General features: G+C 61.8%; 1 protein-coding gene across 1 annotated transcript; it reads left to right on the forward strand.

Moving 5' to 3' along the window:
- The first annotated feature begins 3,991 nt into the window (after positions 1-3,991).
- On the forward strand, positions 3,992-22,190 carry EVPL (envoplakin). Its single transcript, XM_007959859.2, has 22 exons — positions 3,992-4,077; positions 6,049-6,148; positions 6,571-6,725; positions 6,801-6,927; positions 7,606-7,731; positions 7,895-7,933; positions 8,160-8,321; positions 8,430-8,537; positions 8,687-8,782; positions 10,049-10,174; positions 10,587-10,733; positions 10,997-11,151; positions 11,323-11,420; positions 12,236-12,408; positions 13,971-14,149; positions 14,226-14,364; positions 14,459-14,652; positions 14,943-15,093; positions 17,491-17,574; positions 17,690-17,800; positions 17,904-17,996; positions 18,753-22,190. Exons 1-22 carry the CDS (start codon positions 3,992-3,994, stop codon positions 22,188-22,190), a joined length of 6,087 nt encoding a protein of 2,028 aa, XP_007958050.1.
- The last annotated feature ends 1,017 nt before the right edge of the window (positions 22,191-23,207 follow it).

The raw sequence follows: 23,207 nt of genomic DNA on the forward strand, positions 1-23,207 counted from the left end.
CGGCCTGTCGAAGCCATGTCTTCAGGACAACAGCACGGGTCCATGAGCTACCACTGTGTGTTTGGAGTCCAGTCCCCACTCCCCGTTTGCTGGCAGTAAAGCCTGGTGAGGCGGGGCTGCCTCCAGAGAGAGAGACCGCTATGAGTTTGTTCTTGTGTTGTCTTCACCAACGGCTCGGTGCCACTGAGGCCTTGCTACAGCCGTTGTGACCCTCCACAGCCGCCAGGCTGTTGACCCTGCTGTTGGTCACAGTCAGCCTCTGGTCACACCTGAATTTGTCCACAATAGGCCCCAGCTACCCAGACTGAACTATGAAAGCTGGCCACTGTCTTCAAGATGGAAGGAAGGCCCAGAGCCCTTGGGCAACTTGGGGAGGCCAGCGGCTTCCACCGAGAGTGGGCAGGCTGCAGACTTCCGAGTGCAGGGATAGCTGGTGCCGTGGCAGCGGCCAGGGCTGCAGGCACAGCCGGCACTGACCCTGTCCTGCTGTGAGCCCTCAGTTCCTAGGGAGAAATGCACTCGCAGGCAGCCTTGGGCCTGCCCTCTCAGGCAGTATATGGGAGTGCATGGCACATGGCATAGGCAAGCTTTGCTTGCTTGCTTGCTTTTTTTTCCTGTTTTTGTATTGCTTCCCTCTGGGCCCAAAGAGATTAAGCTGGTGTCTTTTTTCTTTCTGAGCTGTGGCCCCCTTCTGGCTCTCTCTGGGTAGGCCTTCATCTGTCTTCTTATCAGTCCTGCTGGGCAGACAGACGTGCAACCAGAGAACCTCCTCCAGACAGCCCTGCGGACTCTTGGGCCCTGGCCTCCATGTTCCTGATGCCTGGGGACAGGACTCACCCTTGAACTCCCCTCCCCAGCCACCCTTGGACCCAGGAAGTGCCCAGGCAGAGAGCTTTTCAGCCTCGGCTCCAAGGGTCTGGTGGCAGGGCTTTTGTATAAACAAGGCAATTTCCTGCGATGGCAGATCCTGCGATGGTTACAGCTCCCAGGGCACTGTCGGCAGTTGCCACCCTCTGCTTCAGGAGGAAGGAGGATGCCCCAGCCTGCGGGAGCCCCTGGAGCTCGGAAGAGAGTTGGCTCTGAGGAACTTGGGCCCTGGCGCCCTTTCCAAGTTGCCACCCTGGGCCTAGCCTGACTGGCATGGAGCCCCGGATTGGGAGCCTGGGGTGCTTCCAGCTCTGGTCAACCCCTGGCCCAGGCTCGGGCCCTGTGAGCTGTGACACTCCCGGCTAGGGGAGCTGAGTAAGCCACCACCTAACATCATAACTGGCGCGGCTGGCAGGAGCCTTGGAGACCTTGGCATCTGACACCATCAGTCTACAGATGAGGAAGCAAAGGTCGGGCTTGGGAAGGGGCTCACCCAGGCATTGAGAAGCCAGGCCCTGGGCCTCCCGTCTCATGCAAAGGGAGGAGACAGGGCAGGGCCGAGCCCAGGAAGACCAGAGTCAGGAGCCACGGCCCGCTTCAAGGTCAGAGCCGTCCAATAGGAATTCTTTAGAGCCACAAATGTAGGTCACAGCTGAAAGCTGTATGTTTTCTAGTAGCCCCATTCAAAAAGTGAAAAAACAGGTGAAATTAATTAAAAATATATTTTATAGTTAACATTTCAACATGTAATGAATACAAAAATATTGTTATTTTATATTCTTATTGTCACCCAGAGTCTTCAAATCTGGTATGTTTTTTTCACATGCTACAGTCTGTCTTGGTTCAGACTAGTCAACAGTTCAAGTTCACAGCCCTGTGGGCCTTGAGGCTGCATGGGAGACAGCACCAGCCCCATTCTGGCCTTCTCACTGAGTGACTCTTTGCTCCCTTACTTTTCATACCTTACCTCTGTCTAGATGTTTCTCCCAGACGGGAAGAGGCCAAGGATGAAGCATGACGATACCCAGCCCTCTCTGTTCCTCTCCTTTCTCCTGCACGTTATTCCTGGGGCCGGGCACTGCCCTGTGAACAGAGGTAGCCGCCTCCAGCAGCCAGTGCTCAGAGACCGGGTGTGCCCGCCTGCTGCACCGCCAGCCTCATCTGGGGAGTGGGGCCTGATTTAGCTCAGCAGTGGACAGTCGCGCCAGGAATTCAGCTCTTGTTTTTCTTCCCATGAATCACGCCTGATCTCCGGGGCATGTGAGGGCCCCTACAGAGCTCATCCGTTTCCAGGAGGCCTTGCACAGGGCGGCAGAGCCGACTGCTCCAGCTCAAAGCCTCCTGCTGCCCTTCGCCCCCTCCCTCTGTGAGCTCAGCAGAGCCTCCCCTGGATGTCCTCTCCCTGCTGGGCTCTGGGAGGCAGGGCAGGGGGCCGTGGATCCACCGGGAGTGTGGCCTGCGTGACAGCCTGTCTCGGCTCCCAGGGCACTTCCATCACCTCCCAAAGATGAAGGAACTGTGCCGACTACTTGATGTCAGGGAGGGGCGCTGACCCCAGGAGCCGGCAGTCATTTCAACAAATGGCCCCTTTCTGAGAACAGCTGATGGGAGGTGTGCTACTAGAGGTCAGAAGAAATTTGCCACCCAGGGCAACGTGCAGAGACAGTTCCCTCTATCTTGCGAATCACACAGCCCTGCGTGGAGGATGCTGGTGACCTTCCCGCTTGAGTCTAGCTGACCACGCTAGTGTACTTGTTCTGTCAGGGCCTCCTGCAGCCCTCCCAACCCCTACTGCCAGAAGTCGAGGGCCAAGTTCAGCGGCTTGTCCGTGGGATGCAGCCCTAAGGGACTCAGGCCTTCTCCTCTGTCCACTGGGAGTGTGGCCAGACCCAGGCCAATGTCCCTAGTCTCCCCTGTGTGCTGGGGCCTTCATCTGTCTGCTGCCCGAGGGCTGTGTTCTGTGCTCAGCGAAGCCTGCTGGGATGGCTCTGGCACCCGATCCCCTCCTTCAGGTCTACTGCTCCCCCTTGCTCCCCCTTGAACCCCTTCCCACCAGAACCGCATGATTTTCAGAAATGAATCATGGGGTCCAGGTCTGCAGAGGGGCTTCTGGAGCTGAGACGGTGAACAGGGCCTGGGAGGTGGGCACATACCTCTAGCCACTCAGTGTAACTGCATAAAGCCCACTGGGGGCCATGTCCGCGGTGAGAGTGGGCTGGGAGGCAGGCAGTAAACCCAAGCATGGTGGCTTTCAAGCAGGGTCAGTCACCCTGGGCGTAGCAGCACCTGGGGGCAGAGGCAGCAGCTAGTGGCAGAGTGGGGCACAGCGTGAAGGGGAGTGGAGTGGAGTGGAGGTGGAAGGGGACCCTCTGCAGCTGGTCTGAGAATCTGTAGGTCCCAGCCATGCTGGTCCTGCTATGTCTGGCTCCAACACCACACACAGGTGAGCTTGTGTGGAGAGCCAGCCTGGGTGTGGCTCACTTTACAAACAGACTGTGCCATTTGGGGGTGCGGGTCCCCTGACCACTCCATCACGTTGGTGAGAACACGGCGCAGAGAACTGTGCACCGGGAGCAGGGAGTTGGGCTTCCTGCCTGCCCAGGGCTGCCTGGAGCAGCCCCACCTCTCCCGGTGTGGGTGGGGGCCTGCCTGATAGCGGGGCCTCCCTGGGCAACGGGAGACGTTCGTCAACCCCAGGCAAGCGGCTCTGCCGCTCTCTGGGGGCCTCCGGGCCTGAGACGGTCTGTCCCTGGGCCTGCATGCATCTGTCTGTCTGGAGCCCTGTCCCCCGTGGCCAGCTGTTTCCCCATCTGAGTGTGACCTCTGGGTGTGTGGGTGCAACAAGCCCAGACCTTCCCTGGGAGGCGGCAGCCTGGCTGCCCCGCCTCTGGGCGCTGCCCTTTCCTCCCAAACTGGTTGTGCTGGAGCGGGTGAGTGGGCGCGCCCGGTACATGCGCGGCAGCTCGGGCTCCGCTCACCTGCACAGGCGCCTCCCAGGAACCGCCTGGCCCCTCGCGCCCGCACCCCACCTCGCCAGAGCCAGCTGCCCAGCCAGGGAGGACGCACCGCTGCCTGCCACCCGCACCGGCTGAGCCCAGACTGAGCCGGCACCGACTTCACCACCATGTTCAAGGGGCTGAGCAAAGGATCCCAGGGAAAGGGGTCCCCCAAAGGCTCCCCAGCCAAGGGCTCCCCCAGCAAGCACAGCCGGTGAGCAGGGCCGGGCAAGGGGCGGCTGGGGCAGGGGTGGTTCCTGGGGACTTCAGCCACCTGGAGGCGGCAGCCTGGGGCCCGGGACCAGCCCAGCAATGGCATTTGGTGTCCCAAGGCCAAAGGCCCAAGGGCGGTGCTCTCCCAGCTGAGAGCTGCTGGCCCAGGCCAAGTTCCAGCCCTGGCAGGAGGCTTGGGGGTCTGGGCCTACCTGCATTTTCCGGGGGGCCTGAGGCCAAAGGGTGAGTGAGGCCACTTAGGGAGCCATGCTGGACAGGACCTAAGCAGTCGCCTGGCTCCGCGGGCAGCTGGGTGCCTGGCTCCCTCCCCACAGTGCTGCCCCTGGGCTCAGCTTGACCTGAGGGATGACCCGGGGGCCTGGGTGCAGAGTGGCTAGAAAAGTTGAGGTGGAGGTGCCCCGAAGCAGGGAGGCAGGGCCTGTGCTGGCCTCCCGTCTAAGCTTCACCTTTCCCCAGAACGCTCTCTCAGCCTTGAGATTGTGTTAGGCTTTTGTTAAAGAGTCGGGGACTCTTTACTGGGTGGGTGTATGAAGGGGGTGCTGTGGTGCAAAGACGAGTACCCTGCAGCCCCAGGCACCCTCGGAGCCTCCCTGGCACCCCCTTTCCTGCTCATACCAAGGGCCCTGGTCTACGCTATAGCCGGAGGCCTTGGGCTCCTGGGTGCCCCCGACCCAGGGACTTGGCTGGTGTTCTTCCCACCCACTGGGCCGCAGTCCCCTCTGCAGGGTAGAGGCGGCAGGTTGCCTGGGGTCCAAGATGACACCAGAGATGAAAGGCTAAGGCAGGGGTGTGGGGGGCCCATTACCCTGATAGGGATCGGCTGGCGGCACCCAGCTGAGCGTCTGGGAGGATGGGACAGGTGGCAGCTAAGACTCTTGCAACATGCCCCTCCTGGCAGGAACGGCCCTCCCAGGGGGCCATACTGAGGACTAGACACCAGGGCTCAGTACCCAAAGCCCCCTCCCCCAGCAGGGTCCCTGGGCAGGCTTCCTGGCTGGGCCGATCAGTCCACGAGGCCTGTTGGCTCTGGCTGCAGCCCCCTAGAGAGGGCTTATGGGCCCCTCACACGAAGTGCACTCACTCCACAAGTATGTAGTGAGGACCTACAGCTCTGGGCAGCGGGGGTGCCACCGTAAACGGCACGTGCAGGTGCCAACTCAGCACCACCTGTGCTGGACCCAGGTGCCCTGTACAGGTTCCAGAATGAACGCATAGAAAAGGACCTGGGGCCGGTTCAGGTTCATGCTCTCTCCTGACAAGCCAGGTCCCAATCTGGGCTTTGAACCCTGAACCTGGAAAATGCTGCCATGCCCTTGCAATCTGTGGGATCCCCTTGGCCCAATGCCATGTGGCTCTTCCAGACGGTTGCTAAGGCCTGAGCAAAGCCTTGGGGCCACAGGGCTGGGCGTGTATGAGGGGTATATACTGCTGCTCCCCCATCCTCAGTGAGCCTGGCCACCTCCCCCCTGTCCCCCGGGGCCCCACCTCAGTGTCTCCGGTGTTTGTTAGCAGCTGAGCTAGTGATTCCCTCATTCCCTGGGCACCAGACCGCCAACCAGAGGGCAGGAGATGGGGAACTGGGTGAATCCACAGCTCACTGCCAGGTCACCTGGCTGAGGGTGGGGCCAGGGCGCCCCAGGGCCCTTCTGCTCCACGGGCCCCACTGCTCCACGGGCCCCATGCAGCTGGGACAGGGGTCCTAGCTTTCTGAACTGCATGCTGGGGACAATGCCCCCGCCAGGACTCAGTACCTCAGAGCCTCCTGCCAGGGAAGGACCACAGAGCACCCCCCCGGGTCATGTGCTCCGCCCTCTCCGGCAATGGCCTGGCTGCGGTGTGGTATAAGGCAGAAGGATGCCAGGTGGCCCACTTGGGTGGGCAGCCACCTGCCCAAGGGGAACAGAGGAGACTTTCCCGACCACGGTGCCCTCTGTCCACCCCCATTCCCCAGGGCTGCCACCCAGGAGCTGGCCCTGCTCATCTCTCGCATGCAAGGCAATGCTGATCAAGTGGAGAGAGACATCCTGGAGACCCAGAAGAGGCTGCAGCAGGTGCGGCTGTATAGCTGATGGCTGGCGCAGGGGCAGCCGGATGGCACCAGGAGGCCCAATGCCATCCCTGACGAGCTCTGGTGGCACACATGCCACTCCCTTCTCGTGCCCGCTAGTGATGGTGGGGACGGAACAACAACCCCGTTCACCGCCCACACCCCCTATTGTGCCTCAGACCCCACAATGAGAGAGGTGGCTCAGCCTTCCTTCTCTGTTGAGGGTCAAAGGGGGTGCGGAGGGGGCCTAGGCCTCCCCTCAAGTCCTTGCTGCCCAGCCCACAGATGCCCTGGGCCCTGAGGTTGGCCAGCGCGACCAGGATCCTCTCCTCAGGCTGGGGCTCAGGCCTGCAGAGATGGGGCAGCAGGAATATGGGGTCCTCTGGGCCTTAATGAGGATGCCTCTTGCTCTGGCCGCACCCCCAGGACCGGCAGAACAGCGAGTGCAGCCAGCCCCTGCAGCACCGGCAGGAGACGGGCCGCAACCTGAAGGAGGCGGAGACGCTCCTGAAGGACCTATTCCTGGACGTGGACAAGGCCCGGCGGCTCAAGCACCCACAAGCCGAGGAGATCGAGAAGGAGTGAGTGGGCTGGGGCCAGGAGGCAGTGGGCACCTGGGGGAGAGCCCAGCCTGATGCCCCCACGCCTCCCCGCAGCATCAAGCAGCTGCACGAGCGGGTGACCCAGGAGTGCTCCGAGTACCGTGCCCTGTATGAGAAGATGGTGCTACCACCCAACATGGGGCCCAGGGTGGACTGGGCACGCACGCTGGAACAGAAGCAGGTAAGAGCCCTACCAGGTCTGAGCCACCCTCTTGGAACCCGAAGTCACTCCTTGCAGTGATTGAGGCAGAACTGCCGTTAATCACGGGCTTGCTTGGACCTGTGGATGGTTCGGGGGTCTGAGAAGGCAGAGGAGACCATGCATTCATAAAAGGCTTCCTGCAGGAGGAGGCCTGTGAAGAGGGGGGAATGGTGAGAACATTCCAGAAAGAAGGAACAAAGGCTCCTGCTAGGAGGAAGCCCGGGGTGGGATGGGAAGTGGGGGGGGGGCAGGTGGGTGGAGTCGGGTCACAAGGCATCCTGAACGTCAGGTGGGAGCTGTGTTTTGGTGCCACAACAGAAGGAGCAGTGGGGGCGGGGAGGGCTGAAGCAGGGCGTGCACAGGTGGCTGGGGTTGTCGGGGCAGGAGGCACTGAGGCCAGGGCCAGGGAGGAGGCCAGGGAGCAGGGAGGCTTTGGGGAGGCTGAGCCCCGGTCCTGGGACTCAGGGACCGGTGGGCCTCAGGGAAGGTGGCCAGAGTCACTGGAGAGTGCATGTCCCACTCACCTGGCTGTCCAGCCTCTGTGAGGGTGATCCACCGTACTCCTTGCAGGGAGGCTCGGGGTGGGCAAGGCGGGCACTCTGGGAGGGCTTCTCGGGGCTCCTGTGCCCGCCTGCTGAGCACTGCCTCCTCCCACAGAAGCAGGTGTGTGAGGGCCAGTACGGGCCAGGCATGGCTGAGCTGGAACAGCAGGTGGCTGAGCACAACATTCTTCAGAAGGAGATCGAGGCCTACGGACAACAGCTGCGGAGCCTCGTGGGGCCGGTGGGTGAGCCCGGCCCTGTCCCCCAGCCCTTCTCCCATCAGAACCTCAGCTAGGCCCCGCTGGACTCGGGGAGAGGGCCAAAGGAGGAGAGCTGCGGGGAGCACCCCGGATCCTGCCTCTCACTGGGCCTGTCCTTTCTTTTCTCCCCGTTGGTTGAGGCAGGACGCAGCCGCTATCAGGAGCCAGTACCAGGACCTGCTGGTGAGCAGGGGGGAGTGAGGGGCAGGCTGGCTGACCCGGGTGATGGGGTGACTGTGGGCAGGCTGGTCCCCTAGGCTGGTTGTACAGTGACAGATGGAAGGGTGGCCTGGGAGGCCAGGGTGACGGGGTGACCATGGCAGCATGGGCTGGGAGCCTGGCTGATGGTGCTTCTCGCCACCTCTCCCCTCCTCCGCTCTGGTCCCGGTGCTCGCTGTCCTGAGCGCAGAAGGCGGCCTCGTGGCGCGGCCAGAGCCTGGGCAGCCTCTACACGCACCTGCAGGGCTGCACGCGGCAGCTCAGTGTGCTGGCCGAGCAGCAGCGGCGTATCCTGCAGCAGGACTGGAGCGACCTCATGGCAGACCCCGCAGGCGTGCGGCGGGAGTACGAGGTCAGGGGGCGCGGGCAGAGGGCGGTGTGAGTGACCAGGGCCAACCCGGTCCTGACCGCCAGTCCCAGGACCTGCTGGTCCTGACCGCCCTCACGCGGCCTCTCGCAGCACTTCAAACAGCACGAGCTGCTGAGCCAGGAGCAGGTCGTGAACCAGCTGGAGGATGACGGGGAACGCATGCTCGAGCTCCGGCACCCAGCCCCCGGGCCCATCCAGGTGCGAGGCCGGACCTCCCACTGCCTCGGGGCTCGGCCTTCATCCACATGGGCCTTCTGGGAGGCTGGCAGTGGTCCGGCACCGTGGGGCGGGGGCGGGGGCAGGTGGACGGGCCGGCGTGGTCCGAGGCTCTGTGCCGCTGTCCCCAGGCCCACCAGGAGGCCCTGAAGATGGAGTGGCAGAACTTTCTGAACCTGTGCATCTGCCAGGAGAGCCAGCTGCAGCACGTGGAGGCCTACTGCCGAGTGAGCCCGAGGGCAAGGACGGGGGGGCTGCCTGGAGGCGGGCGGAGGGGCCGGGGGGACACCACACGCTACCAGTACCACTGCCTTTGAGCTAACTCCAACGTGGTGACCCGCATATGTCACAGCAGGGCTGTGCTCCGTAGCGTTTTCAGTGACTGGTTTTTTGCAAGTGATCTCCCCAGGTCTTTCTTCCGAAGTGTCTGGGTGCAGACTTGATCCTCCAACCTTTTAGTTAGCAGTCAAGCTTGTTCACCATTGGTACGACCGGGGCCTCCCTCTGTACCAGCAAGACCTTTCCTAAATACAACAGAGCTCTGCCGTTGTGACTTGGCCCCACGGGGAAATGATGTCATGCACACACACTCAAGGGGACCCTGTCATCCCCAGGAGTGCGAAGATTGGTTCTCGGGATTGAAAACAGCCTCACTCTTGTACTGTATGAAGCACAGATGCACATAGAGTTGTGGGCTGTTGAGTCAATTGCAGCTCACAGTGGCCCTGCAGGACAGAGCAGAGCTGCCTGTAGTGTTTCCTAGGCAGTCATCACAGAACGGCTGCTGGGTTCACACCACTGGCCTTTCAGTTAATAGCCGAGTGCTTAACCACTGCACCACCAGCGCTCCTGATGCCTGCACATGAACAGAGGGACAGTATACCTGATCCTGACACTTCCTGGAGAAGAGTAGACTTAGGATAAAGCATTGACAAAGTTCCTTTGGAGACGATGATGAAAAAGGGCTGAGAAACACTGATGTAACGCACAACTAGGTGGTGGGTTTTTTTTTGTAATTTCTGCCCAAAATGTTTCATACACCTTTGAGAGAGAGAAAAGCCAAGGATTTCTCTCTCTCGTCTTTATTTTTAAGGAAATTATCACAAGGGTCAAGGGTGGTGAAGCTGGCACAAAACTGCGCAGTGTTTCGTTCTGTTGCGCATAAGGTCGCTATGAGTCGGAGACGACTCCACGGCACCTAACAACAACATCACACCCTCTAACAATAATTCCCAAATACCATCCAACAGTGAGGTGTTGCTTGAAAGCTCATTGCCAGGTCCTGCCCTGAGGCTGGGCTGAGTCAGCCCACAAACACATACTCCTCAAACACGTACCCCACAAACATTGGTTTGGGTTTTGCTTGGTTGGGTTTAGCCAGTTTAGGTTTAACTGGTTTTGATTTAAATGAGTTGGGTTCAGCTGGTTAGCAGGATCATTCACTGGGCAGCATGCTGCTCTGGGCTCTGCCCTTGACCACCCTGCAACCTCAGTTCCAGGAAGAGGCCGGCTCCGTCAGCCAGACCCTGGCGAAGCTCAGCTCCAACCTGGACACCAAGTACAGGCCTGCTCCAGGGGACCTACCTGGCGCCCGCACAGAGCTGCTGCAACAGCTGGAGGTGAGACGGCCCCACCCAGCCACACCCCTCCAGCGGCACCCTACTGCTAGGCATCGGGCCTGCTATCTGTCTGGGCTTCACCCCTTCCCATCCCGGGTGCTCAGTCCTGCCCTGAGCCCTGGCCTGGGGGCCAGGAGAAGGGAGTCTGCTCCCAGCTCTGTTACCAGCAAAACCCTCCCCCTCTGAGCCTCAGCTGCCTCACCTGTACTGTGAGAGGGGGCCCGGGACAGCTCTGAGGCCTGGCTGCTGGGAAGCCCACACTCCAATCACAGACCCCACGGTCCCAGTCCCCCAAGGAGGGACGCCTTTCACCCTGCTGACCTGGAGACAGTGGCTTCCTGGAGGCCAGGTGTGGGCAGGTGTGGACCCGGGCTTGAGTGGAGCCTGAGCTCCCCCGCTGCCTGGGCTGCAGGCAGAGGAGAAGCAGCTGGCAGTGGCCGAGAGGATGGTGGGAGACCTGCAGCGGCAGAGCCAGGAGGTGGCCCCTCTGTCCCTGCGGAGGAAACCGCCTCAGCAGCCCCTGCATGTGGATAGCATCTGTGACTGGGACTCGGGAGAAGTACGGGCCATGGCCTCCCCTGCCCCAGCCCCAGCCCTACCCCACATTCACTCCCCAGCAGCCCCGCCTCACCCCACCCCTGCCCTGACCCAGCCTCACCTTGTCCCACCTCTGACCTTCTCCTTCCCCGCTGACCCTGCTCCACTACCCTCCAAACCCTGCCCTCCCCTGACTGGGGCTCGCCTCATCCTGTTCCCGCCTCATCCTGGCCTCGGCCCCTTCTGCCCGAGCCCCTGCCTGAGTCCCTCTCCGCCTGCCTCCAGGTACAGCTGCTTCGGGGTGAGCGGTACACGCTGCAGGACAACTCTGACCCACACACCTGGGTTGTGCAGGGTCCCAAAGGGGAGACCAAGCACGTCCCAGCCGCCTGCTTCTCTGTCCCAGCACCTGACCCTGAGGCCGTGGCCAAGGCCTCCAGGTGGGCCACCCCCACACAGTGACACGCAGGGACAGGAGGCAGGCTGTGGGCCCAGGCCTTGTGTCTGAGGTCCCCTGCACACATGCCACCTCCAACCCCACCCCACCCCCACAGTGATGGCTGGGGTTGACGAGGGAGGCAGACCCTCCTCTGACCCCCTCCTCGTTCCAGGCTGGCCTCGGAGCTGCAAGCTGTGAAGCAGAAACTGGCCACAGTCCAGAGTGGCCTGAAGATCAGTGCTGTGGAACCCATGCAGCCAGACCAGCAGGGTACGAGGGCAGGCAGGGTACCAGGGCCGACAGGGTGCCAGGGCAGGCAGGGTACCAGGGCCGGCAGGATACCAGGGCCGGCAGGGCACCAGGGTTGGCAGGGCACCAGGGCCGGCAGGGCATCAGGGCTGACAGGGCACCAGGGCCGACAGGGCGCCAGGGCAGGCAGGGTACCAAGACCGGCAGGGTCCCAGGGCCAGCAGGGCACCAGGGCCGACAGGGTACCAGGGTCAGCAGGGCACCAGGGCCGGCAGGGTCCCAGGGCCAGCAGGGTCCCAGGGCCAGCAGGGTACCAAGACCGGCAGGGTCCCAGGGTCAGCAGGGCACCAGGGCCGGCAGGGTACCAGGGCCAGCAGGTCACCAGGACCGGCAGGGCACCAGGGCCGGCAGGGCACCAGGGCCGGCAGGGTACCAGGGCCAGCAGGGTACCAGGGCCGGCAGGGTACCAAGACCGGCAGGGTCCCAGGGCCAGCAGGGCACCAGGGCCGGCAGGGCACCAGGGCCGGCAGGCACCAGGGCCGACAGGGTACCAAGACCGGCAGGGTCCCAGGGCCGGCAGGGTACCAGGGCCAGCAGGGTGTGAGTGTGTGTGGGAGGGGGGTTGGAGGGAGCATGTTTCTACTTCAGCCACTGCTGGGGGGCTACAGGGGTGAGGGGTGGCCTTGGTTAGAGACATCTCCAGGGTTGGCAAGCCCCTGGGCCTGCCCCTCCTTTCAACGACGCCCCCGCGCAGGACCCTCTTTGGTCACTCGGGGAGGGGCTCTTTGGGCAGACAGGGGGTAGGCTCTGGATCTTACCAGTACCCTGTGGCCCAGCTCCGACCAGCTCAGCACCGGCAGACCCGCAGGCCCAGAAGCTCCTGACACAGATGACCCGGCTGGATGGGGACCTGGCACAGATAGAGAGGCAGGTGCTGGCCTGGGCCCGGGCCCCGCTGAGCCGCACCTCACCCCTGGAGGACCTGGAGGGGCGCATCCGCAGCCACGAGGTGGGTGAGGGCAGCACGGGCGCACGTACCGCTAAGCTCCTGGCATACAGGTGCTCATCTAGTCCTTCCATCAACTCATTCTGTAGATGAAGAGACAGAGGGTCAGAGAGGCTGACTTGATCAAGGTCATCCACATGGCAACTAGCGGGGCAGGACTGTACCTGGATATACCTTAGCAGGAGATGAGGCACGGGCAGGAACAGCGTTGGGGCCGGGGGCGGGCAAAGCAGGGAGGACAGGGCTCAGACAAACCAGGTCCCATCTCAGCCTCTCCACCACTGGCTCCATGACCTCGGCCAAGCCCTGCAGCCTCTCTGGGCCTCAGTATTCTCACCCTTGACAGACATGATACTACCCAGTTTGGTTGTGCTGAGGATGACATGTGGTACCGTCCAGGAAGATTCTAGAAGGGGCAAGGTCAGAGTAAGGGTGTCCTGACGGGGGCCCCGAGGGCAGCAAGTGTCTGGGGGAGATGTGTCCTGGCTCGAGGAGGGGCGGCCTTCCTGGAGGCGCAGCGTTACGCAGACACTGTTATACAAGCAGTCTGTGCCGTCCACAGCGCGAGTACCACACCTGAGAAGCTGAGAGTGAGCTGTCCACCCCACCACCACTGTGAGGCAATCTCCCCCAAGCCGTTTTCTGCTCAAGTTTATTGTCTGTGTTTGGTTTTTTAAAAGAGTGAATCCTGTTGTTCCCATGTTTGCCAGCTTGTTCCTTCTGTTCACTGCACAGCACACTGTCGCTATAGGAGGTCGCTATAGGAGGTCATGCTCCAGCTGGGTCGGGGGCCAGGAGGGGGCGGAGGTGTTTTCAGAGGTGGAAAAGGGTGCACGTGTGTGTTCTGGTTCCCTAGTACCGCTCTGACAAGAATATACCACCAATGGAATGGCCTTAACAAGCAGGAGTTTATTCTCTTTAAGTCCGAGTTGAAAGTGCCAGGCTGGGTGAAAGCCCCTCAATCTTGGATTTCAGCTCAGCCTCCTGCTCCCAGCCCACTGGAGCTAGAGGCATTTCTTCACTCAGACAGCTGCTGGCTGCTGAGACTGACACCCCAAGGTTGACAAGTAAAAAGGCACAGTCCCGATGTTACCAAACCACACGGCAGGCCATTCATTCCAGCCCATTGAAAGTCCCAAGGTTGGCAGAGCATGGCAGGCTGCTGAACAATGACACGGCTATATGCAGGATTCAAATGTACCATAAGTTAGAGACCATACCCCAAGGCTTCTGCTGATATACAGGAAGCAGACCACATTCCCTAAGGCTCAGCTGCTCATGGTAGATTCCATCATGGAGTTGATGACCAGTCTCATCATGGGGAATACTACATCCAGCTGCCCAGAGCCACTCAACCAGGCCCAGCCAAGCTGACACACAAATTTAACCACCACAGTGCGTGTTGCAGGTCGATCCAGGGCTGTACCCGGCTCTCTGGCCCGGAGCCCGAGCACATAGCTGCCATGCTCTCCTGTGTCCATGGGGGCGGAGAGGGGTAGACCAGGCAGGAGGGTCCTTCCTGTGGACCAGAGCAGAGATCCTGAACCCCAGCCTGTTCCTGCCAGGGCACGGCCCAGCGCCTGCAGAGTCTGGGAGCGGAGAAGGAGGTGGCCCAGCAGGAGTGTGAGGCGTTCCTGTCGGCACAGCCCACAGGCCCCTCTGCCCTGCAGCTGCCCGTGGCCCTCAACAGTGTCAAGAACAAGTACAGCGACGTGCAGGTTCTGTGCAACCTCTATGGGGACAAGTGAGTGCAGGGATGGGACCGTGGGCAGGCAGCCCTCTGGCTGAGGGCTCGCCTGACCCTCACCTCCTCTGCGCAGAGCCAAGGTTGCTCTGGCTCTCGAGCGGCGGATCCGGGACGCAGACGGGGTCATCCGGGGCTTTGAGTCCTCCCTGGCCAGGGAGGCCCCTATCTCCGACGGCCCAGGCGCACTGCAGGAGAGGGTCAGAGAGCTGCAGGTGAGGCGCGGGTGGTGTCCTGTGGGGGGCTCAGCCTGGAAGGCGGGTAGGGCCTCGGGCAGATCGCGAGGTGCGCCGTGGTTGGGTCCTGCAGCACCAGCGCAGGGAGCTGATGGAGCAGCAGGCCTGCGTGCTAGCCCTGCACCGCGAGCTGAAGGCGGCCGAGCACGCGTGCAGCGCGCTGCGGAACAACTTCCGCGAGTTCTGCCAAGACCTGCCACGCCAGCAGCGCCAGGTGCGGGCCCTCACTGACCGCTACCACGCCGTGGGGGACCAGCTGGACCTGCGGTGAGTGCTGGGTCATCGGGCTGGGTGCTGCCGCTGACAAGCTGGGTGTCCTTTGGCTGGTGACCTAATCTCTCTGAGGCTCAGTTTCCCTGCCTGTGAAATGGGATGGTAGCAGTACCTGCCTCCCAAGGTGCCAGGCAGAGGCTGTCAGGACAAGAGTAGGGGGCGCCCGGCAGGTCATTGAGGCCTTCTGACCTGTCCCAGGAAGCAAGGTGCCCTCCAGCCTCCTCCCTGCACCCGTCACCCTGGAGGGCACCTCTCACCTCTGCTCCGGCTTCATCTGACTTCAGGGAGAAGACGGTGTTGGATGCCAGCCTCACCTACCAGCAGTTCAAGAACTGCAGGGACAACCTGAGCTCCTGGCTGGAACACCTGCCCCGCAACCAGGTGCGGCCCAGTGCCGGGCCCAGCCAGATGGCCTACAAGCTGCAGGCGCAGAAGGTGAGAGGACAGGACTGCAGGCGACTTGGGGGCGGGGTCTCCGCCGTGTCCCTTGCCGCCTCTGCAACAGGGCAGCTGCCTGTACGCATGCTGCCCCCTAGTGACCAAGGCTTGGAAATGCTCTGTTGTTAGGTGCCAACTAGTTGATTCTGACTCCTAGCCACCCTGTAAGACAGAGTAGGGTTGATTTGGGCCATCGGAGGTGATACCACCTCGGAAACCCAAGGAGGGGTCACTATGAGTCGTATCTGACTCGATGGCAGTGAGTTTGGTTTTGGTTTTTTGGAGGGTTTCCTAGGCTGTGATCTTTGTGGGCGGGAGCTCTGGTGGTGGTGGAGTGGGTAAGGCACTTGGCTGCTAACCAGAAGGTTGGTGGCTCAACCCACCAGCTGCTCTGCAGGAGGAGGAAGAGGCAATATGCTTCCATGAAGATTTACAGCCTTGGAAAGCCAACAGGGGTTCCTATGGTTGGAATTGACTCAGTGGCTGTGGTTTTTGTTTGCTCAGTTTTGGTAGTCTTTGTGGGAACAGATAACCAGTTTTTCTCCCATGGAGTCTTTGGGTGGGTTGCAGTCTCTGGATGGGATTGAACGCCCAGCCTTTTAGATTAGCAGCTGAATGCTTGATCGTTATCCACTGGGGCTCATTAAAAGTCTGCAATGCTTTGGTGGGGAATTTGGAGGAACCGAAGCCTCCTGCATGGCAGGCGAGCATTCTGCCGTAGAAGTACATATGCAGGCGGGGGGAGTCTTCAAAGTTCAGGCCACCAAGGCCCCACGTTCCCATGGCTCCACCCCAAAATGCTCCCTGTTGCCCACAGAAGCCCCAGCTCCTCTCTGTCTGGTCTGATGTGGGCAGGGTTGCCATGACTTCCAGCTGCTACTGCACTCTCTTCCTTATACTTGTCAGGCCCCTGCCTGGTGCTGGGGCTGGACCAGCGATTGAGGATTCAGCCCGGCCCTCATGCTGCTCCCAGCCTCCTGGGGAGGACTAAGGTCCCAGGCCATGAGGCAGATAAGTGCCTCCATGGAGGAGCCCAGAGCCCTGTGGGCACTCACTGCTGGACATGGTTGGGGTCAGAGAAAATGGTCTGGAGGAGCCAGCGCCTATGCCAAGATCTGAGAGATAAACTGAGTAGCTCTGGAGAGCAGGGAGCAAAATGTCCCAAGCAGAGAGCACAGTGGGTCAGAGGATTGGAGTGACCAGAGGTGAGGACCAAGTGGTACAGCTCTGGAAGGACACAGAAGGTGCTGGGCATTGTCCAGGGGGCACCAGGGTGGTGCTGGGAGGGGGCACTGTCCGATTTGTGTTCATGGAGCCCAGTCTGGCTGCACAGTGGAGATGGGTAAGAGTGTATGTGGGAAGAACAGGGCTGAAGACAGGGAGACACGTGGGAGCCAGGATAAGACTCCAGGCAAGGGGCTGGTGCCCAGATGAGTGAGGAAGGGGCCCCACGGTAGAAAGAGGTCAGTAGATTTGAGAGACGTAGATGGTGGCATTGGCTGGACCTGGTGACAGCTAAGAGGGAGACGGGTACCCAGGGCGCTGTCTGGGACACTTGGGAAGAGGAGGTGCCCCCATCTGAGGTGGGAAACACGGAAACAGAATGCATTTGGGGAGAAGAAATTAAGTTAGTTGGGCTCATGCTGAACGTGAGGTGCCAAGGGGAGGTGGGGATTGGGAGTTGGATCTGTGAGAGGAAGGTGTGGGCTGGGAGTCCCCATGGGAGAGCTGAGGGCAAAGAGCTGGGTCCCAGGCCTATGGGAGATTGAGAGCTTTTAGGGAGAGTGGAGGGTAATGCCAGGAAGAGGCCTGGGAGGAGGCTGGCAGCCCTGGCTGCATATTAGAATCACCTGGCCATTTACAAAACACCCCTGTGCCAGGAGCGCCCCCTCCCAGACCACTCAGGGCATTGCTGGGGCCAGACCATCACCATTTTTCATGAGTTCCCCAAGTGACTATAGGAGCAGTGGTTCTCAAAGAGTGGACCCCAACCCGCAGCATCAGCTTCACTAGAGAATGTTTCAGAAATGCAAGTTCTTAAGCCCCACCTCAGACCTCCTCAGACAGGAAGTGGAGGCGGGCCCAGACCTCCTCAGACAGGAAGTGGAGGCGGGCCCAGCACTCAGTGCGCCCACAGATCCTCCAGGTGCTCCTGATGCAGGGTCAGGGTGAGAAACCCCTGTGCTGGAACAGAACTCTAAGGGAGCACTAGGCAAAACAGGACCCTGCTAAGGAGAGGGAGGAAAACCAGGAGAATGAGGTCCGGGGAAGAGAGATTGCCCACCGAAGCCTCCCACACCACCCTTCCCGCCCGGGGCCGTGCTGGCCACTTGTTCCTGGACAGAGGGGAGCCAGGGTAGGTGGCTTCCTTGACTCCTGCTTCCTCCCTGGCAGAGGCTGGTGCAGGAGATCCAGGACCGAGAGCGGGACAGGGTCACGGCATCCTGTCTCTCCCAGGACCTGCAGGCAGCACTCCAAGTAAGCAGTTTTACGTCCGTTTGTCCCTCTTAGTCTGTCTGCTCTCCATCGCCTGCTTCCCCACGCTTAGCTTCTACTGCTGACATCAACCTGTCATCCTTTCCTTCCTGCTCAGGACTATGACATGCAGGCAGACACCTACCGCTGCTCCCTGGAGCCTAGCCTAGCAGTGTCAGCCCCCAAGAGACCCCGCGTGGCTCCTCTGCAGGAGAGCATCCAGGCCCAGGTGAGGCGAGGCCCAGCAGGGCTCAGCATCCGTCGGACCCGCTCCACAGCCTCTGAGGCAGGGGCTGACTCTGCCTTCCTCTCCTTCCCTTTGCCTTCTCCAGGAGAAGAACTTGACCAAGGCCTTCACTGAGGCTGTGGCTGCACACCAGCAGCAGCTGCACCAGCTGGAGTTTGCCATCAAGGTTCTGGAGAAGGTACAGACACGATGCCCCCTCCATCCCCACAAAGGCAGCCTGGCTACTGTGGGAGAGGAGTCTTTCCTTGCTTCTCCCCATGGAGCCTCTAGCCCCTCGGCAGGCTCAGCAGACTGAGAAGGGGCTGCATCTCACTGTTTTCCCCTCATCTCTCCCCATCAATTCTAACAGGCTGGTGTCCATCCCAGAGTTAGGTCCTGGAGATGTCATTCAGTGTGATCACAGCTTAGCTACTGTGCAGTCCTCAAATGGCACCAGGACCTCTAACCCAAGAGAGCAGAGAAAATTTGCAAAAGCTTTCAGTCCTGGGACCCAGCCTACACTGGGCAAGAGGCCACCAAGGCCTCCATCCCTGGGAGACCAGGAGCCCAAAGCTCCTTTGGTGATGAACTGAAGGACTCGCCCACCATTCTGAGCCCCAGCCATACTCCAGAACCCCCAGAGAAGTGTGGGGCCCATTTCTGGGAGCCTGGGTGGAAGGCAGAAGGGAGGAGGGGTTTGGAAGGGAGAACCTGCCCAATCTGCACCTACTAGTGCAAGCTCAGCCCGAACATCGCCTTGTCCTGACCTCACGGGCATTTACTGGGTCCTCTCCAAATCCTGCATCCTAGCATCTCGGGTCTTCAGGGGCATCTCCCGGGACCTGCCAGTCTCAGGAAGCAGAGAGGGGTCTCTGATCTCAGAGTGGGGTGGAAAGATGGGGGCATCCCTTTCCTCCCCTCACCCCAGTACCCTCCCCTTATACTCTCTCCACAGAAGGAGCTCGGTGAGGACATACAGGTGATCCACGATGCAAAGCAGGGGTCTGAGAGCCCAGCGCGAGCAGGGCGGGGGTCAGAGGCACTGATGTCCCAGCTGGAGGAAGAGAGGAATCGGGTGGCCCAGGTGCAGCGTGAACTGGAGAAACAGAGGAACCGGCTGCTGCAGCTGAGGACCCAGCGGCCTTTGGAGAGGCTGGAGGAGAAGGAGGTGGTGGAGTTCTACCGGGACCCTCAGCTGGAGACCAGCCTGTCCAAGGTCAAGTCCCAGGTGGAGGACGAGGGCCGGAAACGAGCCGGCCTGCAGGCCGACCTGGAGGCTGTGACCCAGAAGGTCATCCAGCTGGAGAGCAAGAAGAAAAGCACGCAGCCTCACCTGCTGACCAAGGAGGTCACCCAGATCGAGCGGGATCCCAGCCTGGACAGCCAGGCGGCTCAGCTCCACAGCGAGATCGGGCAGCTCCGGGGAGAGAACTCGGCTGTCTGTGCCCAGCTGGAGGGGCTCAAGCAGGAGCTGCTGGCCCTTGAGCAGAAGGAGGCAAGCGTGCAAGAGAAGGTGGTGGTGAAGGAAGTGGTCAAGGTGGAGAAGGATCCGGAAATGGTCAAGGCGGCCCAGGCTCTGAGGCTGCAGGCCGAGGCGGACACGGCACGGAGGAAGGCGGCCGAGGAGACCGGGGCCAAGCTAAGGGCTCGCATAGAAGAGCTGGAGCGGATAATCAGCTCCGTGGAGCCAAAGGTCATCGTGAAGGAGATGAAGAAGGTGGAGCGGGACCCTGGCCTCCTCAAGGAGTCCGCCAAGCTGAAGAGCCTCCTGGAGGAGGAGAGGAGCAGGAACGCGGTGCTGGCCGGGGAGCTGACGGAGCTGCGCAGACAGCACAGCGAGGCCAAGGAGCAGAGACCCAAAGTGGAGCCCCGGGAGCAGGTCCTCGAGGTCTTCCGGGTGGACCCGGACACAGAGCAGGAGATCACGCGGCTCCGGGCGCGGCTCGAGGAGACCAGCGGCCGGCGGCGCAGCGTCGAGAAGGAGGTGGAGCGGCTGCTGGCCGAGCTGGCGGTGCTGAGGGCCCAGAAGCCCACCGTGGAGTACAAGGAGGTGACGCAGGAGGTGGTGCGGCACCAGCAGAACCCTGAGCTGCTGAGGGAAATCGACCAGCTCAAAGCCCAGCTCAACGAGCTGGTCAACAGCAGCGGCCGTGCCCAGGAGCAGCTCATCCGACTGCAGGGCGAGCGAGACGAGTGGAAGCGGGAGCGCTCCAAGGTGGAGACCAGGACGGTGAACAAGGAGGTGGTGCGCCACGAGAAGGACCCCGTCCTGGAGAAGGAGGCCGAGCGCCTGCGCCAGGAGGTGCGGGAGGCGGCCCAGAGGCGGCGTGCCGCCGAAGACGCCCTCTATGAGCTGCAGAACAAGCTCCTGCTGCTGGAGAGGAGGCGGCCCGAGGAGAAGGTGGTGGTGCAGGAGGTGGTGGTCACCCAGAAGGACCCGAAGCTCCGTCAGGAGCACGGCAGGCTGAGCCGCAGCCTGGACGAGGAGGCGGGCCGCCGGCGGCAGCTGGAGCGGGAGGTGCAGCAGCTGCGCGCCAGCACGGAGGAGCGGGAGGGCCTGCTCAGCTTCCGGGAGGACCGCAGCAAGAAGCTGGCCGTGGAGAAGGAGCTGCGGCAGCTGAGCTCGAGGATCCGGGAGCTGGAGGCGCGGCCGCCGGCGGTGCAGGAGAAGATCATCATGGAGGAGGTGGTCAAGCTGGAGAAGGACCCCGAGCTGGAGAAGTCCACGGGTGCCCTGCGCCAGGCCCTGGACCAGGAGAAGGCCCGCGTGACGGCGCTGCACCGGGAGGCCAAGAACCTGCAGGTGCAGATCGACGTCCTGCAGGCCGCCAAGTCGCAAGGGAAGACCGTCTACAAGGAAGTGATCCGGGTGGAGAAGGACCCGGTGCTGGAGGGCGAGCGCTCCAGGGTGTGGGCGCAGCTCACCAGGGAGCGGGCCGCGCGGCAGGGCCAGGAGGAGGAGGCGCGGCGGCTGCGGGAGCGAATCGACCGGGCCGAGGCGCTGGGCGCGACCTGGGCCCGGGAGGAGGCCGAGCTGCAGAAGGCGAGGGAGCAGGCGGACCAGGCGCGCAGGCAGCTGCAGCGGGAGCTGCGCGAGCTGGAGCAGCGGCGGCAGAAGGTACGGAGCCGGCAGGAGGAGGCGCAGCGACGCGGCCGGCAGCCGGACAGCGAGCGGCAGAGGGCGGCCCCGCGCAGCCAGGAGCTCTCGCAGCTGGAGGCGGCCATCCTCCGCGAGAAGGACCAGATCTACGAGAAGGAGCGGGCCCTGAGGGACCTCCACACCCAGGTCAGCCGCGAGGAGCTCAGCCAGGAGACCCAGACGCGCGAGACCAACCTGTCCACCAAAATCTGCATCCTGGAGCCCGAGACGGGGAAGGATATGTCCCCGTACGAGGCCTACAAGCGGGGCATCATTGACCGGGGCCAGTACCTCCAGCTGCAGGAACTCGAGTGTGACTGGGAGGAGGTCACCACCTCGGGCCCCTGCGGGGAGGAGTCGGTGCTCCTGGACCGCAAGAGCGGGAAGCAGCACTCCATTGAGGCCGCCCTCCGCTGCCGGCGCATCTCCAAGGAGGAGTACCACCTGTACAAGGACGGCCGGCTGCCCATCTCCGAGTTCGCCCTACTCGTGGCAGGTGAGAGCAGGCCCTGCCCCGCCCTTTCCATCGGCTCCATCATTTCCAAGTCCCCAGTCGCCTCCCCCGCCCCGCAGAGCGCCAGCTCCTTCTCGCCCGGCTTCTCTCTGGGGCTGGGTGATGACAGCTTCCCCATCGCCGGGGTCTACGACACGACCACAGACAACAAGTGCAGCATCAAGACAGCCGTGGCCAAGAACATGCTAGACCCCATCACCGGGCAGAAGCTGCTGGAGGCCCAGGCGGCCACGGGGGGCATCGTGGACCTGCTTAGCCGGGAGCGCTACTCGGTGCACAAGGCCATGGAGCGCGGGCTGATTGAGAGCACCTCCACGCAGAGGCTGCTCAATGCCCAGAAGGCCTTCACGGGCATCGAGGATCCTGTCACCAGGAAGAGGCTGTCGGTGGGCGAGGCCGTGCAGAAGGGCTGGATGCCCCTGGAGAGCGTGCTCCCACACCTGCAGGCGCAGCACCTGACCGGCGGGCTCATCGACCCCAAGCGGACCGGCCGCATCCCCGTGGCCCAGGCTTTGCTCTCCGGGATGATCAGTGACGAGCTGGCCAGGCTCCTTCAGGATGAGGCCAGCTACGAGAGGGATCTGACGGACCCCCTCTCCAAGGAGCGGCTGAGTTATAAGGAAGCCATGGGGCGCTGCCGCAGGGACCCCCTGAGCGGCCTGCTGCTGCTTCCGGCCGCGCTGGAGGGGTACCGCTGCTACCGCTCGGCCTCCCCGGGGCTGGCACACTGCCGACGCTGATGGGTCCGGGAGTCAAGGCTGTGTCTGTGTGTGTGTGTGAGGGTCGGGGTGGGGTCGTGGACACCTTGCCCCGCAGCAGCCCAATCAACCCCAGGGGCAGGCTTTCCCCCGGTCTGAGTCTGATTGCTGTCTTACTTCCAGCCGTTTTTGGTGTCGGGCTCCCTCTCTCCCTCTGGTGCACGATCCAGATCTGTTCGCCCTCCCTCCTGCCTGCCCCGATGCTTCCAATAAACGCGTCTCATCCACATTCGGGGATGTGGAGTTGAATTTGTCTGGGAATGGGCACACTCACCTCTCCCTGCTGGACAATGAGGTGTCTGGAGAGGCCGAGGTTCCGCTGACTGTGGGAGGTCATGGGTATGAACACAACTCCCCCCCAGCCTTCCTAGTTCTCCCACAGTTGAGGGCGGCCTCCGTGGAGTCGCTGTTCTGTTGCAGGTCTCTCCGGTTAGGCCAGGAACTGACTCCAGCCCTCTAGTCAGTCTCCCCCTTATCAGCAAGTCCCTGTGTCCCTCATGAGCAGACCAACACAAGAACACTCAGAAATATGTCTCTTTTATTTCCTGTCCTTAAACCAGAGGGAAACTAACCAGCATATTCTCGATCAACAGACAATTCCTTAGACTGGCCACATGGTTCCTGACCTCTCCGGGATCAGGGACACGTCCTCTCCTCTCCCGCACCCCACTTCCCGTTAAACTTGGACTCCACTGAACTCTTCCCCCAAAACATTGTAAATCCAAAAAACGGCCAGCAGGGGTCACCCGTTCCCTGGGCATCTGGATCTGCCACAGAGAGCGGGGCACTTGGCCACAGCCAGGGCAGCCATCTCTAAGGCACCCCCCTCCTGCATGGAGCATCTGTACCCCGTCCTAGTGGCCAGACCCAACAAACAACACAGGGACTCGCTACCGAGCTGCCAGGACTAACCCAAACGCGGCCCTCTCTTAGCTGATGCCGGACTCCCCAGCACTTTCCCAGCTCCCGGAAGCATTCTCTTTCTTGGGTAGTGTGTGC

Source organism: Orycteropus afer, unplaced genomic scaffold (assembly GCF_000298275.1).
Source record: "Orycteropus afer afer isolate SDZICR_OR568_19922 unplaced genomic scaffold, OryAfe1.0 scaffold00018, whole genome shotgun sequence".
Classification (NCBI taxonomy): Eukaryota; Metazoa; Chordata; class Mammalia; order Tubulidentata; family Orycteropodidae; genus Orycteropus; species Orycteropus afer.

Bases quoted from the DNA above. Each gene is read 5' to 3' on its own strand.
- EVPL (XM_007959859.2), top strand. From the start codon at position 3,992: ATGTTCAAGGGGCTGAGCAAAGGATCCCAGGGAAAGGGGTCCCCCAAA. The intron at 7,732-7,894 runs GTGGGTGAGCCC...TGGTTGAGGCAG, and splicing joins TGCGGAGCCTCGTGGGGCCG to GACGCAGCCGCTATCAGGAG. The intron at 17,575-17,689 runs GTAAGCAGTTTT...CTTCCTGCTCAG, and splicing joins ACCTGCAGGCAGCACTCCAA to GACTATGACATGCAGGCAGA.